We start from the raw sequence: 18,391 nt of genomic DNA, 5'->3' as shown, positions 1-18,391 counted from the left end.
AGACACATAATCATCATTATACGTCGAATCGATCATGTCGGCCCCACAGCAAGGTGGGCCTCCCCATGGGTATGGTGATGGCTATGGTCAATACCCCCAAGGCGATTCCCACTACCAGGACGGGTACTACGACCAGAATGATTACTCACAACATGATGGGTACTATGACAATAACCAGGGATAGTGAGTCTCCTTTCCTTTGCCAATGACACCGTTCCGCAACAATTGCTGACGTTAGGTAAAACTTCTATTATCTTTCGTAAATAGCTACGGGGACAACCAATATCCGCAACAAGATGGTTATTACGATAACCAGCAGGGTTATGACGATGAGTACTACAACGATCAGTACTACGATCAGGGCACTGCGGGCTACAACAATGGACCGCAGTCGGGACGTCGCAGGGGCCATGATTCTGAAGAAGATTCGGAAACCTTCAGTGACTTCACTATGAAGTCCGAGACTGCCCGTGCTGCGGATATGGACTACTATGGTCGTGGTGACGAGCAGTACAACAGCTACAGCGAAAGTCATATGGGCGGCCGTGGATACCGTCCTCCTTCCTCACAAATCTCCTACGGTGCAAACAGGTCCTCTGGTGCCTCTACCCCCGTCTATGGACTCGACTACGGTAACGCTCTCCCTGCCGGCCAACGCTCCCGGGAACCATACCCCGCCTGGACTTCTGATGCGCAAATCCCCCTCTCCAAGGAGGAGATTGAGGACATCTTCTTGGACCTGGTCAATAAATTCGGCTTTCAACGCGATAGCATGCGGAACATGTACGACCATTTCATGACCTTGCTTGATTCCAGGGCGTCCCGCTTGACTCCCAACCAGGCCCTTCTGTCGCTTCATGCAGACTACATTGGGGGCGATAATGCGAACTATCGCCGTTGGTATTTTGCTGCTCATCTCGATTTGGATGATGCCGTGGGATTTGCCAACATGAATTTAGGCAAGGCAAATCGCAAAACTAGAAAAGCCCGCAAAGCAGCCAAGAAAGCCGCAGCCAATGATCCAAAGAATGAAGAACAAGCTCTGGCGGATCTAGAAGGGGACAACAGCTTAGAGGCTGCAGAGTATCGCTGGAAAACTCGCATGAATCGCATGTCCCAGCATGAGCGCGCCCGTCAAATCGCCTTATATCTATTGTGCTGGGGTGAAGCTAACCAAGTCCGATTCATGCCCGAAGCCCTCTGCTTCATTTTCAAATGTGCTGACGACTACTACCACTCGCCTGAATGCCAAAATCGTGTTGAGCCTGTTGAAGAATTCACTTACCTCAACAATATCATCACCCCGCTGTACCAGTACTGCCGCGACCAAGGATATGAAATTTTTGATGGCAAGTACGTCCGGCGGGAAAAGGATCACAACAAGATCATCGGTTACGATGATATCAACCAGCTCTTCTGGTACCCTGAAGGAATCGAGCGGATTGTGATGAACGACAAATCCCGCATCGTGGACATCCCGCCCGCTGATCGATACCAGAAACTCAAAGAGGTCAACTGGAAAAAGGTGTTTTTCAAGACCTACAAGGAAACCCGATCCTGGTTCCATATGATGGTGAACTTCAACCGTATTTGGGTCATCCACGTCGGTTCCTTCTGGTTTTACACCGCCTTCAACTCCCCAACTCTCTACACTAGGGACTACAGACAGCGAGAAAACAATCCACCCACTGCTGCTGCGAGGTGGACCGCTACCGGCTTGGGTGGTGCCGTGGCCACCTTCATCATGATATTTGCAACAATTTGCGAATGGTGTTACGTTCCTCGGGCTTGGGCTGGTGCGCAGCACTTGACCAAACGGCTTCTCTTCCTCATCGGAATTTTCTGCATCAACATCGGGCCTGCAGTTTTCGTTTTTGGGGTTAATCAAGACCATCCGGCTGCCCACGCTCTGGGAATCGTGTCCTTCTTTGTCAACCTGGCAACATTCTTCTTCTTCGCCATTATGCCACTGGGAGGGCTTTTTGGAAGCTATCTTAGGAAGAACTCTCGCCAATACGTCGCTAGCCAAACCTTCACAGCCAGCTTCCCCAGGCTTCGGGGAAACGATATGTGGATGTCATATGGCCTCTGGACTTGTGTCTTCGGTGCTAAACTTGCCGAGTCTTATTTCTTCTTGACTCTCTCTTTCCGTGACCCGATCCGGATTTTGTCGCAGATGAAGATTCACCAGTGCGCGGGTGATAAAATTTTTGGTCCCTCTGCCGATGTGCTCTGCAAGCAGCAGCCAAGGATTCTACTGGGCCTCATGTTCTTCACGGATCTTAGTTTGTTCTTCCTTGATACCTATCTATGGTATATTATTCTGAACGCTGTCTTTTCGGTCGCCCGCTCATTCTATCTCGGTGTATCTATCTGGACTCCTTGGAGAAACATTTTCTCCCGCTTACCGAAGCGAATTTACTCCAAGGTCCTTGCGACTACCGACATGGAAATTAAATACAAGCCAAAGGTCCTTATTTCACAGGTTTGGAACGCAATTGTTATCTCGATGTACCGAGAGCATTTGCTGGCGATCGATCATGTTCAAAAGCTTCTCTACCACCAGGTCCCTTCGGAACAAGAAGGAAAACGGACACTGCGAGCTCCTACATTTTTTGTATCGCAAGAAGACCATTCCTTCAAGACGGAATTCTTCCCCACTCAGAGTGAGGCTGAACGCCGTATTTCCTTCTTTGCCCAGTCCCTTTCAACACCGATTCCTGAGCCGGTTCCAGTTGACAACATGCCTACCTTCACCGTCCTTATTCCTCACTACAGCGAAAAGATACTCCTGTCTCTGCGTGAAATCATTCGTGAAGATGAGCCCTACTCCCGCGTGACGCTCCTTGAATACCTGAAGCAACTGCACCCGCATGAATGGGATTGCTTTGTCAAAGACACGAAAATCTTGGCTGATGAAACTTCTCAATTTAACGGCGACGAGAAAAGTGAAAAGGACGCGGCCAAAACTAAAATCGATGACTTGCCATTCTACTGCATTGGCTTCAAATCAGCCGCACCCGAGTACACTCTTCGGACTCGTATCTGGGCTTCGCTTCGTTCTCAAACCTTGTACCGTACTATTTCTGGCTTCATGAACTATAGCCGCGCCATAAAGCTTCTGTACCGCGTGGAAAACCCCGAGGTCGTTCAAATGTTTGGTGGCAATTCGGAGAAGCTTGAACGCGAATTGGAAAGGATGGCTCGTCGCAAGTTCAGAATCGTGGTTTCTATGCAGCGGTTCGCGAAATTCAACAAGGAAGAACGTGAAAATACAGAGTTCTTGCTCAGAGCTTACCCGGATCTTCAAATTGCCTACTTGGACGAGGAACCACCTGCCAACGAGGGTGAGGAGCCCAGATTGTATTCTGCCCTGATTGATGGCCATTCCGAGATCATGGAGAATGGACTACGCCGCCCCAAGTTTCGAGTTCAGCTCTCCGGTAATCCGATTCTTGGTGATGGAAAATCCGATAATCAGAACCATGCGATCATTTTCTACCGTGGCGAATATATCCAGCTCATTGACGCTAACCAGGATAACTATCTGGAAGAATGTCTGAAGATCCGCAGTGTTCTGGCCGAATTTGAAGAGATGAATCCTGAGAATGTTTCGCCATATGTCCCCGGAGTCCCTCCCCCGAAAACCACACCGGTTGCAATCCTTGGTGCCCGTGAATACATCTTTTCGGAGAACATTGGTATCCTTGGTGATGTTGCTGCAGGGAAGGAACAGACTTTCGGTACGCTCTTTGCTCGAACACTGGCTCAAATTGGTGGCAAGCTTCACTACGGTCATCCTGATTTCCTCAACGGCATATTTATGACTACACGCGGTGGCGTTTCCAAAGCACAAAAGGGCCTCCATCTGAATGAGGATATCTATGCTGGTATGAATGCACTTCTCCGTGGTGGCCGCATTAAACATTGCGAATACTATCAATGCGGAAAGGGTCGTGATCTTGGTTTTGGCTCAGTTCTCAACTTCACCACTAAGATTGGTACTGGTATGGGAGAGCAGATGCTGTCTCGAGAGTATTACTATTTGGGTACCCAATTACCTCTTGATCGCTTCTTGTCGTTCTACTACGCACATCCTGGCTTCCATATCAACAATCTCTTTATTATGCTTTCCGTGCAGATGTTCATGATTTGCATGATGAATCTTGGCTCCCTCCGCAACCAAACCATTCCCTGTATCGTGAAAAAGGGAGTTCCAATTACCGATGCCCTTCTGCCTACCGGATGCGCTGATACCGATCCGATCACGGACTGGGTTAACCGTTGTATTGCTTCCATTTGCATCGTGTTCTTGCTCTCTTTCTTCCCGTTGGTGGTTCAAGAACTTACGGAGAGAGGAGCCTGGCGTGCGGTTACCCGTCTCGCCAAGCACTTTGGATCGCTATCTCCTTTCTTCGAAGTGTTCGTCTGCCAGATCTACGCCAACTCGTTGCATAACAATTTGTCATTCGGAGGTGCTAGATATATCGGTACCGGTCGTGGCTTTGCGACTGCTCGTATTCCGTTCGGTGTACTCTACTCTCGTTTCGCTGGCCCATCCATTTACTTTGGCGCTAGGTCGTTGATGATGCTGCTATTTGCAACGCTTACTGTTTGGTCTGCGTGGTTTCTCTGGTTCTGGGCTTCAATTCTTGCTCTTTGCATCTCACCATTTTTGTTTAATCCTCATCAGTTCGCCTGGAACGACTTCTTCATCGATTACCGTGACTACCTGCGCTGGCTCTCTCGTGGAAATTCTCGTTCCCATGCCTCTTCATGGATTGCCTTCTGCCGACTTTCTCGTACTCGGATAACTGGTTATAAACGCAAAGTCCTTGGGTCTCCTTCGGAGAAACTGTCTGGCGATGCTCCACGAGCACAGCTTACCAATATTTTCTTCAGCGAAATTATTGGGCCTCTTGTCCTCGTGGTCGTTACCCTCATTCCGTATCTTTTCATCAATGCTCAGACTGGAGTCGATGGAGCAAAGCCTACTAGTTCTCTAATCCGACTCGCCATTGTAGCCTTTGCACCCATTGCCATCAATGCCGGTTGCCTTGCTGTTCTTTTCGCCATGGCTTGCTGTATGGGTCCCGTATTGAGCATGTGCTGCAAGAAGTTTGGCTCTGTGCTAGCAGCTATCGCCCACGGCGTCGCTGTTGTTATGCTCCTCGCCTTCTTTGAAGTTATGTTCTTCCTGGAAGGATGGGTGTTCGCCAAAGCACTTATCGGAATGGTTTCAGTCGTCGCCATCCAGAGATTCGTGTACAAATTGATCATCTCCCTTGCCCTGACCCGAGAATTCCGCCATGACACCTCGAACGTCGCGTGGTGGACTGGTAAGTGGTACAGCATGGGTTGGCACTCAATGTCTCAACCAGGACGTGAGTTCCTCTGCAAGATCACGGAACTTGGAATGTTCGCCGCGGATTTCATCCTTGGCCACGTGCTTTTGTTCTTCATGCTGCCACCACTCTGCATCCCGTATGTCGACAAGGGCCACTCTGTAATGCTCTTCTGGCTTCGCCCAAGGTATGTTTCCTATATCCTCAAAGAAAATCCAAGAATAAAAGAAAAGAAAAAGAAAACTAATCATGAACCTGTAGTCGCCAAATCCGCCCTCCAATCTATTCACTGAAGCAATCCAAGCTACGGAAGAGAAGAGTCATCCGCTTTGCCATCCTCTACTTTGTCATGCTCGTTATTTTCCTTGCTCTTATCATCGGACCTGTGGTTGCCGGTCCCCACATAGGAAAATTTTCGCTCCCAGGCTTCATAGAAAACATGAACTTACTTCAACCAACCGGCCAAGACAATAACGATACCACATCGATCCCAACTGGGGGACCTAAGAACGAACGACCTGCAAATAATGTCCGGATGGCTCGGTTATTTTAAGGAAGTCTTTTAAAGAAGCCCATGGGAGATAAAATGGATGCCAGCAAAATGAACTGGCACGAGCATATTTTTGAGGCGTTTTTTTATTCATAAATTTTTCTCACTTTGATATTACAAAGTCCTCAGAAGATGTCCCGAATGTATTGTACAGTACACCAGAAATTTACACGGGCTGAAATGGGCATGCATGGCAAGGGGATTGGGGTTTACGATTGCGTGGTTTCCTTTTTCTCTTTATTTTTTTCTCCTGTTTCTCTCTCTCTCTCTTTCTTTGTGTTTTTGCTCTCTCTCATGGTTCTGATTAGACCTGAAGATGAAGCTTAGTCTTGCAAATTGGCTTTTAGGCACATTTTGTTTGTTGCTCTGCTGCTCTGTGTTTCCTTTACATACTCGCTATTAATGACACTTGTTTTTTTCCCTTGTTTTTATAAATTCTTTGCTGTGGTACTCTTTTTCTTTTTAATGATTTGATTTTGAGATATACTTGCTGCGTAGTTAAATGTCTTTTTTTTATTTTTTAAATTTTCTAACTTTTTCATTTCTCTTTCTCTTTGTTCTTGCTCTTTTAAATTATATTCATCAGATACTAGTATACATCATACATACAGTAAAAGTGCAGGGCAATGCAGAGAAGCCCCTTATATTTCTTTTTCTTTTGTTTTCTTTGCAGATCAAATTAATCAGCGATGTATGTAGCATTGATGCTAAGCTGTAGAATGTTATGAATGATTTTTTGCTGATATCGGCTGTCTTCATTTTCATCTATGAAAACTCCAGAATCACGTGACTGGTCCATTCAGGAGAACAAAAAAATAACAAATCGGGTTTGGGAGAAAACCAGCGACTTCGCATCCAAGTCAAGCCCCTTGAGATCTTCTGCACATTTCCCCTGCGTGCCCTAATCAATTCCATTCATCTTTTTTTCTCCTCTCTCTTCTCTTCTTCAAATTCCCACTTTTTTTTATCTACCGGTACCTCTATACCTAATATTTAATTGTCTCCTTGCCCTCTCCCGGCGCGTGCCTTTGATACCTAAAAGCCCTCGGGCCCCCCCGGGAGCAACACCCCCTATTCCCGCCCCCGCACGAATGAGCGAATGCACACACACGCATAGCTAGATATATATACATACATACATATATACATAGACAGAGAGAAAACGAGAAAGCGAGAGAGAGAGAGAGAGAGAGAGCGAGAGAGAGAGAGAAAACGAAAAGGGATACCATGGACCTGCACGAAACACAGCGCCTGGTCCTCGAGTACCTGCACGAGCTGAGCAGCCAGTTCCACCGCGTGCCGGGCTCAGCCATCCTGCTCCGCTACGTCAGGTCGTCGTACCAGAATGACCCCGTCCGCTCGGCCGTCGAGCTGTTCCTGTTTCTCTTCGCGGTGAGATACCTGCTTGCGCCGAAGTATTCGACGAAGCCGAATTTTGTGCCGTTGTCGGAGGAGGTTGGTTTTTATTTTTATTTATTTATTCCCCCCCCCCCCCCCCCCCCCCACCCTTGTCTTGGTTTTATGGGGAGATTGCGGGATGAGATAGTTTGTGAGTTGTGCTGACTGACTGGCGGTGGCATTGATGAATGTATAGGAAATTGACGACTTGGTTGAGGACTGGGCTCCGGAACCTCTTGTTACGCCTCCTTCGCCGCGGGATGAGGCGGAAGTCGAGAAACGGGTTGTGCTTGCTGGGTATGTTGTATTTTTATTTTTATTTTTATTTTTATTTTTTTTTGAAAAAAATCTTTATTTCTTTCACTCAAAAAGCCCAAGAAATGATATAATTCTTCTTCGCCTACCTATCTTACCTTTTCTCCATTTCAAAACAATAGGCCAACGGGCCCGAAATCAAAACTCACCAACGGCCGCACCGTGATCAACCTCGCCTCCTCCAACTTCTACAACTTTGTCGCGAATGAGAACCTCAAGGAGAAAGCTATCCAGACTCTCCGCACATACGGCGTCGGCCCCTGCGGGCCACCGGGTTTCTACGGGACTCAGGACGTGCACATACGTACTGAGGCAGACATTGCAGCCTCCCTTGGCGTGCCTGCCTGTATTGTTTATGCGCAAGCGTTCTCCACGATATCTAGTGTTATCCCATCGTTCTCTAAGCGTGGTGATATCATTGTTGTGGATAAAGGCGTTAATTATGCGATTCGGAAGGGCATACAGATCTCGCGGAGCGCGGTGCGCTGGTATGAGCATAATGATATGGAGGATTTGGAACGGGTGTTGAGCAAGATTACGAAGGAACAGGCGAAGAAGCCGTTAACAAGACGATTTATTATTACCGAGGCGCTGTTTGAGAGTAGAGGAGATATGGTGGATTTGCCGGCCATTGTTCGTATCTCTTTACTTTTTCTTGTCCCCTGGTGTGCCGTTGTGAAGGGAAGTATGAATAAACGCTAACTTTCCGTCGCGTTCCTACCCCCGTTCGTTTTTCTTTTCTTGATAGATTGAACTCAAACTCCGCTACAAATTCCGATTAATTCTTGACGAGACATGCTCGTTCGGCGTCCTGGGCCGCACCGGCCGCGGAATCACAGAACACCAAAATGTCGATGCGACGGAAGTCGACATGATCGTCGGCTCACTAGCCGGTCCCCTTATTGCAGGAGGAGGCTTCTGCGCTGGGTCAGAGGAAATTGTCCACCACCAACGTATCTCCGCCACTGCGTACTGCTACTCTGCCGCGCTTCCCGCCTTGCTGGCCACGACGGCTAGTGAAACCATCATCCTCTTGCAGAATAGCCCCGACCTTATCACGCAGCTGCGGGAGAATATTAAGGCGATGTGGCTGCAACTAGACCCCCGGAGTGACTATGTCTACTGCTCATCCGCGCCGGAGAATCCCGTAATGCACCTCGTGCTGAAGCAGAGTGTTGTCGTGGCGAAGAGGCTGTCGGTTGAAGATCAGGTCGCCTTAATGCAGGATATTGTTGACGAGGTATAGTTTTACTTGTTCTTCTTTATCATTCCTCTCTGATTTGTTTTGTTTCGTCTGCTTTTGTCATTCGCCCCCTTTCCCTCCCAGGACTTTTCGTTTCTACTTATTATTCTTTCCTTTTTTTCCCCCGTTTGTTTATATATATCTAATGTTATATGATGTATCCTCAGGCTCTCGCCAATGGCGTCCTCATTACCCGTAGTAAGTCCATCGAGGACAACGTGATCCCCCAGCACATTGCGACTCCTCCTCCTCCTGCTCTCAAAGTATGCTTGACGACGGGCATATCGCGGAGGGAGGTTGAGAAGGCGGGGACCATAATTCGTCATGCTATTACGAAGGTTCTCAGGCAGAGGCGATAAGACTCGCTGTTGCGTGTGTGTGGTGCATTTTGCTTGGGTTGGTGTCTTGGTAAGGGTTTTGGGGGTCTCTCTCTGCCTTTTTGCTCTTTTTAAGTTTTTGATTTTCTTCACTAAATTCTGTCTGACCCTTCCTGTCCCGTTCCGCTGTACGATTCCTGGTTTTTGCTTTTTCTCTTCTGTTTATTGTACTATGAAGAAAAAAGGATTTAGATACCTGTTGTAATTCAGCGCCGTCGCTTTTATGTACTTATATAATAATTAAGCTGTCCGAATCCTTTTGATGTGCAAGTTGCGTCCATGTATCCATGTATCATTTGATCTACGCGAATACATTCAATCAGTGGACATCTGCAAATGGCTATCGATATACCTACATATGAATGAATATGTGTATGTGTGTGTGTGTGTACGTAGATGCATATACTCCACAATCATCCATGTTGCAAAACCCTCGACGCCATCATCGTCATATCATCAGGTCAACAAACTCAGCAAACTGGGTCTGTCACTCCCTTTCTCCCTCTATTTTATCCCACATCTTACTCCAGTCTAGCCCAACCCATCCCTCGACCGTTTTGTATGTATTCCGCCATGTCATTCGTTTTAAGAAACAGGAGCATTAGCAGGCGAGATGAACCATCGATGCGCCAGCTTTTGTTATTATAGCAACCTAGAAAGCCAAAAAAAAGGTGGTACAGCAGCAACATGACAGGCAAATGACCCTAGTTTGGGAGAATGGATTAGATTGTGTCATTTACGGTATGTCCCTCTCGGCACTATGTAATGTATGTGCACATGTACTGTACCTGCATATGCGCACTTCCTGATTTGATAACTGTGGAGATTCCGTTTATTCGTCGCTGGAGGCGGGTTTGCATTCGGAGGGCTGGTCATTTTATTTTATTTTATTTTATTATGCGTGATTGACAAGATCAGTTGAAGTCGATATTCTCTGGCTTCCGCTCATTCTTGTATAGATGTCAGATCCCTCCCCCATGCAGCTTAGCGGCTGAGCTTGTTATCAAGCAGACATCCAATATCTTCTGACAACAACGACCTCCAACAACAGCCACAACACTGCGTCTTGTCTCCGTCGACAACAATATCTTTGTGTGTCCCTTATGAAACAGCGACGGCTACCCTCACTAACCATGCCATGGTCAAAACAACAAAGAAACAAAAGAAGCAGAACTCCTGCCACCTACTCCCCTACCATTGCCGCTGGTTTCGTTCGCTCATATCTTACAGCAGGGAGAAGCTGTACCGCCAAATCTCGAAATTGCAAATTTGCCATGGGCTGAACGCTTGACCAGGTCGCTTTGAGTGGGGTGTTTGTGGTCGGGCGGACCCAAAGTTCAACCAGTTGAGGAAGTTTCTGTGGTTCAGGCCCTGAAACCGAGAGTTTATTCTTTTTGCCTCTGGAATCGGGGCGTTCCCGAAAGCCCCCCCAAAGAAAATGAGATCTGGAAGATTCAAGTCATGTTTGAGATCTAGTCTAGGTAAATTCTGATGCGGTTTTTGTCTGAGTGCCATGTGTCATCCTCACCCAAGTAGGGGCCGTACTGTTGGTAGCCGTGCGTCATACCCGGATGATCCGCCTAGGATGGACCCTACTAAAAAGCTGCATATCCCGTTGAGCTATTCAACTCCCAAGCCACAAGGAGATGGGATGACGAAATCGGACAGGCATGAGCATGGACGCAGAGACCATTGTGCACAATCCGATATCATAAACAACCATGCAATGAGCAGCGCCCGGCGTAAACGACGTTGGTATGGCGTTCGAATAGGTCGCCGCCCCCCAGATCCACGAAATGCGAGGCGTTCCTGATTCTTCCTTAACGGCTTCTACCTTATCTCGCCTTCATTTAATTGCTGCTGGCCAATTTCGTATATTTTTGTGCTCTCTGGCCTACTTGCAGTCTTTTTGTCAAAGAAATAAATCTTCCTGCTCTTGCTTGCCGCCCACCAAATCTCTACGCGCCATTTGTGCGGTACATCTACCTGTGCCAATCTATATAACAGTTCTGTGCCGCGCGGAACCGTGTTACCCTTCCTGGCTAAAAATTTATTTTCCCCAGTTCTTATTCTGTATGATTTCCTTGTATAGCTTACCTGTCATTGCCGGTCCTAATCGTCCAATCTACCCAGACCTTCGTTATTCCTTTGTTGATTAATAGTGATGCGCTTGAGTCCTTTCTCCCCAATTCTGTCCGCCGTCGGTGTTGTTCGTCTTATTCGCCTCTCTGGTCAATTATCTACTTCTTTCACATATTCAAACATTTATTGCTTAATTAATGGTCTTGTCATGAGGGCCGGCTTATTCCTCTCCGCTTTATCAGTTGCTTTTATCTACCCTGCTAGTCAGTCCTTATCGAGACGTACACAGTTGCCTCCTCAGCTAGTGTCTAGGATTGCTTCAGTCAGATATTTTTATTTCATTTTATTTCAATTGCCTTCTTTACTTCACGAGGTCATACTCGGCTATGACCTTAAGTCGACCGCGGGATCGCCTCACGTATGCCTTTTCCCTGTGGTAATATATTGGGCTCAATCCCTCCTGACACCAGACTCCCTTCCTTTTTGCCCCTGCAAAATCAGCTCTATCCTTTACAGCAGAATACAATCTTGCTGTGCGTTGCCAATCTCTTCAACGCCGCCGCCTCAATCAACCTCTCACACATCAAACTCTAGCTACCTAGCGTTCCGCTGCAAAAGGAAATTCCGTCGTTATATCGCCAGCATTCTCGAATACGACCGTCTTCACTTCACATCCACGCATACGAAGTGGGAGTTATAGCGGCCGGGATATACTTATTCTGTTGTTGGAGCTAAAACAAACCAATGTTCGCAAACCTGTATTAGTTCGTGAAATTTGCAAACTGTGGGCTGTGGGATAATACTGTTCTTCCGACTTTTTGTATCTCCTATAGTCTTAGGTGAGTGACTTCTCTTCGTGCAGTTCCAGTTTATTGGAGACCCAACTTTACTCCTCCGTTAGGCCTGTTTCGCAATGTGCCTTTCCACTGGCATTGCCTGAGCTGAGGGATTGCACAGCCTTAAAACTATATGTTTTGCTTCCATAGATATCCATGGCTTTTCTGCTCTAGCAAGCGGGCTGCTAGCCATTGACTGACAAGCCATATGTAGCGCTCGTTTCGTCCCAAATGAATAAGCATTTTTGGGAGATTGGACATATATAACATACAAGTACATATGCGAAAATGAAGACTGGTATCTTCACCATTACTGTGCTTTCTTTGCTAAGAGTGACCGCCGCCCTCCCGAAAGGCAAGTTCTTGCGTTTTCCGCTTCCAATCCGGTACCTTTAAATCCAGTCGCGAAATTGGAAGCTGATACATCTTGAGGACAGCGTATTCCCCTGAAAACGCAAAGCGTGGGCAATCGAATAATCTCGTTGACTTTTCGACTGAGGTTATCGTCTCGGCTGACCAAAACGTGCCTGTCAGATCGAAAACTACAGGCCAGCGGTCTACCTCCGCAAATCCAACGCTGACTGTTGTCCGAAGCCTCCCTATCACCAAAGACGCTGCAAACAGGATTGCCCAAACTCCAGTTTCACAACCTCCGCGTCGGTCCTCAACTCCAGCGCCTACGCCACCTCCAGGCGGCAATTCCAACGCCGTTGACCTATCCCTCCCGCCCCTTCCGCTTCCTTCTCCCACTAAAAACCCACTCCCGCTCTCTGTACCTCCTCTAGTTTCACCACCAAAAGCGCCTGGATCACCCAATTTCCCTGGGAATGGCTTGGGAATATGCTACGCCCCATACGGAGATAACGGCGAATGCAAGACCCCACAGCAAGTTGAGAGCGACTTTTCTAAATTTGGTGGATTCGACACCGTCCGTTTCTACGGCACTGACTGCAATCAAGTTCCCATGGTGGTAGCTGCCGCCAATAAATACCACAAAAAACTCTTCGCCGGCATCTACGACATCGAAAAGCTTGACGAGGCCTTGCACAGCTTGATTCAGGGAGTCCAATCCTCCTGGGCACTTATTGTCACAGTTGCAATCGGCAACGAGCGTGTAAACAGCGGCCAATCTTCCGTTTCTGAGGTCGTCGCGAGTGTCAGCAAAGCCCGCAAGGTATTGCGTGACGCTGGCTACACTGGCCCCGTCGTCACCGTGGATACTTTCAATGCCTTAATCGCCCATCCGGAACTCTGCAAAGCTTCTGATTTCTGCGCTGCGAACATCCATGCCTTTTTCGACCCCAACACCGAAGCATCTAACGCGGGAGGCTTTGTCAAGGAGCAGCAGGAGCGTGTGTCGCGTGCAGCAGGGGGAAAGATGACTGTTGTTACGGAATCAGGGTGGCCGAAGCACGGAAATCCGAATGGCAAGGCAATTCCATCCCCGGAGAATCATAATCTGGCGCTGGCGAGTTTGTTGAGCGCTTTTAAAGGCAAGGAGCGTAATCTCTATTTATTCTCTGCATTTGATGACAAATGGAAGAAGGATGACCCCTCCACTTTTGGAGCAGAGAAATACTGGGGGATCTTTTGAACAAGCTGGACTGTCTTGTTGGATTGTGGACTTTTGAAGAATTTTGTATCCCTTTGGATTGGCGGCATTATTGGCGAGGAGCTCGGCTTTTTGACTATAAGATTTTTCGTTTATACATTTATCAGTGCTTGATTATAGACACTCTTCGAATGTCGCCGCGTTTATTTTTAACAGCACGGATCTCCTCATTTGACAATAGAGTACAATATACCCTGATATCCAAAATAGGAAAAGCACATACTTTTACTCAATGAACAGAACAAAAAAGGGGGTGCAGGGATAAGTATCCCCATGTCTTAGCTCTTTCCGATGAGCCATGGCCCTGAACTTAACATTGATCATATCAATTGAAAGGGCAAGGTGCAAACACTAGAGGAAGTAGCTGTTTTTTCAACTGTACTATCAAATGCTTCGTCTTCTGCGTGGTGTATACTGATGTACCGAGAGCATATTTTTCTCATACAAAATGTATCTCTATGAGATTTTATGCCAGAACTGAAGCTGTGTATATTTGGGATTAAATACGTGTTTCGGAACCGGAGCACGGCAAAAGTGGAAATTTAACATGCAGTACTCGGGTCGTGATTAAGAACAATAAAGCACTTTGGCTACTACGAAATTTCATCGTTTGATCTCAAGGTAGGGGCGTCCTCAAATACTGTATCTGTATGAAGGGTGCGTGTACCTGTACATTGTAACACTCTCCATATTGAACTGAATCGGCGAATCCTGAATCATCGATCTTAAGGGATTGATAGTAGCATTTGGCCAATATTGCACTGCGCCAGTTTATTTGCCATAGCGTCTCTCTTAACCGACATAACTCAGTTTCGATGTCGCCATCATAGTGAATTATATAACCATCGTATCAAAAGGTCCCTAAGTTCCTGAAAATCTGGATGCAAATGCTACCTCTGAGCATCATCATGCCTCCGGACAACAACGGTTTACATAGTGTACTTGTACAGTACGATGCACCCAGTGTTCTATGTGTAAACCTTGGTCGAGATAAGGTTTTTATGTAGCCCATTTGGGAAATGCGCTAGTCTGCAATAGGAAGCTCAACGGCCGCCGCATTTGGCCATTAGTTCCACTACTCTGGAGTTAGCTCAATCACAACAGCAACGTGAACCCCTGAGTCTCTTGGCTACTAGGTGCCACCAAGGCCAACTAATAGTAAAGGGGATGGACCGTTCAATCCAATCCAATCCAATACCTCCAACACCACGCTCTGGGTCATGTGATCACCTTCCTTCACAATTCCCTCATGACCTACGGAGTACAGGTAGAGTGGAGTTAGTTATGGAACACAGAGCATTGAGGTAGCCTCGGGCTTTAAATTGGCACCATCAGGGGTTCCCTTATCAAACGTGGTAGCGAGTTTGTGGGCTACGAGCAAGGCCTTGCCTCGATAGGCAGATCGTCCGAGTGGACCCGAATCCTGGGGCCGGTTCAACTTCCAGGTATGGTAGGAAATCGATGGCTTCCGACATTGCGGTATGTTTTTGATGGCCTAGATTTGAGCTTGGATAGTAATCCTATCCTCCAGGATGCACTTTGAGGGGGCTTTCAGAAATATACGAAGTCACAATGGGCCGTCCTATCTTTGAGGACCCTCAGTTACCCTGCCTCAAGGCTACAAGACCAAATCTTTCGGGCGCTGTAGCTGGTCGAATCGTGAAAGGCGCTGATGCCAATACCTTCTTTGATCCTATCAGCTTCATAATTGACTGAGCAGCTGGCGCAAACGCAAGGTGCACCCCCGAGAGTCAGGAGGACTTTGATACTAGTGCCTTCAATCGACGTAAGGCAGACCCTAGGAAGCCGCGTCTCACCATAAGAAATAAGCATAACCTGGATTCCATGTTCGAAGAACCCGAATTTAAGCCTCCTTTGAGCTCCCAAGGTGGACTTGCATTTGGGACATCAGCTAGCTGCAACTACGCACTAAATTCTAGAGCCTTATAGATGTATTATATAGGGCTGAGGAACTCGGCCCTAGAGAGCCCTCAATTACTTAAGGTTATCCCTGAACACACCTCTTGGCTACTGGGACAAAAGAGCTCATTTACCAGCGCCATGCTGTTATGACTCCCACCTTGCCCCATGTCTGCCACCGTTCAAAGATACATGGGCCTGTTTCACGGAGAATCAGTGAAGGCCGAGACGCGAAAGTGGTAAATATAGCTTCAAACTTAATGGCTCCCGGCCCCTGGCCCCTGCCTATGTCAATCCTCGTGTTTGCCGATGTTACATTCCCCGAATTCCTCCCTGCTTGTGTGATCTTCGGATATATGCTGAGGAAGGCTGGAGCTGAGGGCCGAATTTTTAGTGATTTGAACAGGACATGTACGCACCATACGTTTTGGATGATTTTCATGCATTTATATCAGTGGTCCGAATTTGTTTTATAGGTCTCGTTGCATCCGGCATTAACCCTTCACCCGATTTCGATCTCTATAAGGGCAGGGAAATGATAGCAAAATAAATATACTTCGCTCTAGGGTTCTTGAGACATTTATTTGGAGATCACTCAGTTTGTCGGAGAGAGCAAAATCGTTGTGTATCATGGCCTTACTAACGGCGGGCTTGGTACCTGCGAAATGGCTTGCAGCAGATTTTATTCATCAACTCAGCTACTTGCAGTTAGCATGTCTGGTTAATACGGCAGGTGTTGTGCTTCTTTCGATTTACTGCTGGTTTTCCGCTGCCAAATACCCAGGCATACCACGAGTCCGCGATGGTATGAAGGCTCGATTTAGTCTTAAGACTCGCTTATCATATTTTACGAATTGTGAGGGGTTGTATAAAGAGGCATATGAGACTGTGAGTATCAGCTGCTTAGCAGAAACATTGCTCTGAAGCAGTACAGCCGTCTATTTTACTTAATCTCTTTACTGTGTGTTTAAGTCTTCTACTATGTCAACTAACGAAACGTATTAAATAGTACCTGAAAAAAGGCCAGCCATGCCTCGTCCCAGGCCTCGGATTGCGGACTGAAATTCTCCTACCAAAGGGCACCCTGCGGTGGCTGGTAACCCAACCAGACAAAGTCCTAAACATGCAGGAGGCATTTCGTGAGGTGGATCAGATCGACTGGGCAGCCGACCACCACAAGTACGTCACCGATCCATGGCTGGCTATGATCCTCAATCGCGATGTGAATCGCAACTTTGACAGATATCTGGGACCAATGGGTAAGGAAATGCAAAATGCAGTTGAGAGGTGGATTCCGAACAAGGACGAGTGGGAGGAAATTCCACTTTGGGATACATTGAAACTCGTAATTGCGCAGTTCTCGAGTCAGTTTACGGTAGGGGAACCGCTTTGTAAGTGGTTATTCTTCGCTCTAGACGTATACTTCACTTGGATTTCATCGGGATCGTATCTATTTATTGATAAGTGACGATATATTAATATCAAAGCACAGGCAGGGATGAAGAATATCTCCGCGCCTCCTCTAAATTCGTGGATCTCTTCGCAACAAACGCGGGCTTGGTCCCCTTCATACCTGTACCGCTCCGCCCTGTCCTGTGCCCGATACTGTACCTTCCATTCCGTTTAAACTACTGGAAGCTGGAAAGGATTTTGAAACCGGTGATAAAGGGGCGTTTGGATCGCTTTTTGAAACATCAGCACTCTGAAACGATAAAAAGCGAGCGGCATCACGGCATAGACAGTGGCCAAAATGAGCCCGAGGACTTACTCCAATTAATGCTTCGTTTCGCTCAAAGCGATCGCTCTAAAGAGGATTTACACGACCTCCACGGCCTTGCCTACCGGATCTGCATCAATAACCTGGGTTCCTTCCATCAGACAACTGCAACTGCGACAAACCTAATCTTCAACATCATCGCATCCGACAAAGAATTCAACACAATCGCATTACTCCGGGAGGAGATCGAATCTGTGCTTCCAAGGGAATACTACACTATCCCATCTCCTACTACCGAGCTAGCTGAAAACGAAGAGAAAACAGGCGGCTGGTCAAAAGCTTCCGTCGCTAAGTTGGTGTTGATGGACAGCGTGATGCGCGAAACGGTACGAATGCACAGCTTTGTACATCGCTCCGTCACGCGCTCTGTGATGGCCGATAATGTCCATTCACCCGCCATAGAGAGCGAAGCTAGTAGCGGCGAAGCCAGCACCATCAGCGTCCCCCTCCCCAAGGGAGCGATGGTTTCCATCCTCTCGCGCGGCAGTTACTGCGATCCCGACATCTTCGAAGACCCCATGAAGTTTAACCCCTGGCGCTTTGCGCAGCCGAAACGAGACCATCATAGTGAGCAATCTAACGGCATAGGAGCAACGCCCCCAAGGCCAACTTTCACCGTGACATCCGCCAATAATCTTTTTTTCGGCCACGGCCGGCACGCATGTCCAGGCCGCTTTGTCGCAGATGCTGAGACGAAAATGCTCTTGGCGTGCTTGCTCATGAATTATGATATAGACCTGGTGCCTGTGCCAGGACCTGATGGGAAGGGGGAAGTGGCAGTGCGTCCTAAAAGCCCTTGGGTGTTGGAGGTCATCATACCGCCGATAGGAGGGAGGATTAGGACGAAGAGAAGAGCATGTGAAAGGGTATGAAGGGCAGCGATCATTTTGTTGCGAATTGGCAACATATCAAATAGAATTATTATACTAGGGGGTT

At 47.5% G+C, this 18,391-nt stretch overlaps 6 protein-coding genes across 6 annotated transcripts; all 6 read left to right on the top strand.

Annotated features, from left to right (window-relative positions):
• Positions 1-34: 34 nt before the first annotated feature.
• HCBG_02657 (glucan synthase) lies at positions 35-6,637 on the top strand (the record flags this gene model as incomplete). Its single annotated transcript, XM_045429706.1, has 3 exons — positions 35-183; positions 268-5,532; positions 5,607-6,637. 3 exons carry the CDS (start codon positions 35-37, stop codon positions 5,896-5,898), a joined length of 5,706 nt encoding a protein of 1,901 aa, XP_045289601.1.
• A 485-nt stretch (positions 6,638-7,122) lies between these two features.
• HCBG_02656 (serine palmitoyltransferase) lies at positions 7,123-9,210 on the top strand (the record flags this gene model as incomplete). Its single annotated transcript, XM_045429705.1, has 5 exons — positions 7,123-7,350; positions 7,490-7,590; positions 7,731-8,241; positions 8,357-8,848; positions 9,019-9,210. The coding sequence occupies 5 exons, from the start codon at positions 7,123-7,125 to the stop codon at positions 9,208-9,210; spliced, it is 1,524 nt and encodes a 507-aa protein (XP_045289600.1).
• Positions 9,211-10,741: 1,531 nt separating this feature from the next.
• HCBG_02655 (uncharacterized protein) lies at positions 10,742-11,041 on the top strand (the record flags this gene model as incomplete). Its single annotated transcript, XM_045429704.1, has 1 exon — positions 10,742-11,041. One exon carries the CDS (start codon positions 10,742-10,744, stop codon positions 11,039-11,041), a length of 300 nt encoding a protein of 99 aa, XP_045289599.1.
• Positions 11,042-12,434: 1,393 nt separating this feature from the next.
• On the top strand, positions 12,435-13,740 carry HCBG_02654 (uncharacterized protein; the record flags this gene model as incomplete). Its single annotated transcript, XM_045429703.1, has 2 exons — positions 12,435-12,505; positions 12,579-13,740. 2 exons carry the CDS (start codon positions 12,435-12,437, stop codon positions 13,738-13,740), a joined length of 1,233 nt encoding a protein of 410 aa, XP_045289598.1.
• Positions 13,741-14,666: 926 nt separating this feature from the next.
• HCBG_02653 (uncharacterized protein) lies at positions 14,667-15,831 on the top strand (the record flags this gene model as incomplete). The annotated part of the gene is made up of 4 exons (XM_045429702.1): positions 14,667-14,707; positions 15,094-15,237; positions 15,495-15,646; positions 15,722-15,831. 4 exons carry the CDS (start codon positions 14,667-14,669, stop codon positions 15,829-15,831), a joined length of 447 nt encoding a protein of 148 aa, XP_045289597.1.
• Positions 15,832-16,308: 477 nt separating this feature from the next.
• Positions 16,309-18,327, top strand: HCBG_02652 (uncharacterized protein; the record flags this gene model as incomplete). Its single annotated transcript, XM_045429701.1, has 3 exons — positions 16,309-16,566; positions 16,688-17,069; positions 17,171-18,327. The coding sequence occupies 3 exons, from the start codon at positions 16,309-16,311 to the stop codon at positions 18,325-18,327; spliced, it is 1,797 nt and encodes a 598-aa protein (XP_045289596.1).
• Between the last annotated feature and the right edge of the window lie 64 nt (positions 18,328-18,391).

This window comes from Histoplasma capsulatum, assembly GCF_000150115.1.
Source record: "Histoplasma capsulatum G186AR genomic scaffold supercont2.3, whole genome shotgun sequence".
NCBI classification, from domain to species: domain Eukaryota; kingdom Fungi; phylum Ascomycota; class Eurotiomycetes; order Onygenales; family Ajellomycetaceae; genus Histoplasma; species Histoplasma capsulatum.
This window is presented reverse-complemented; position numbering and strand designations above follow the sequence as displayed.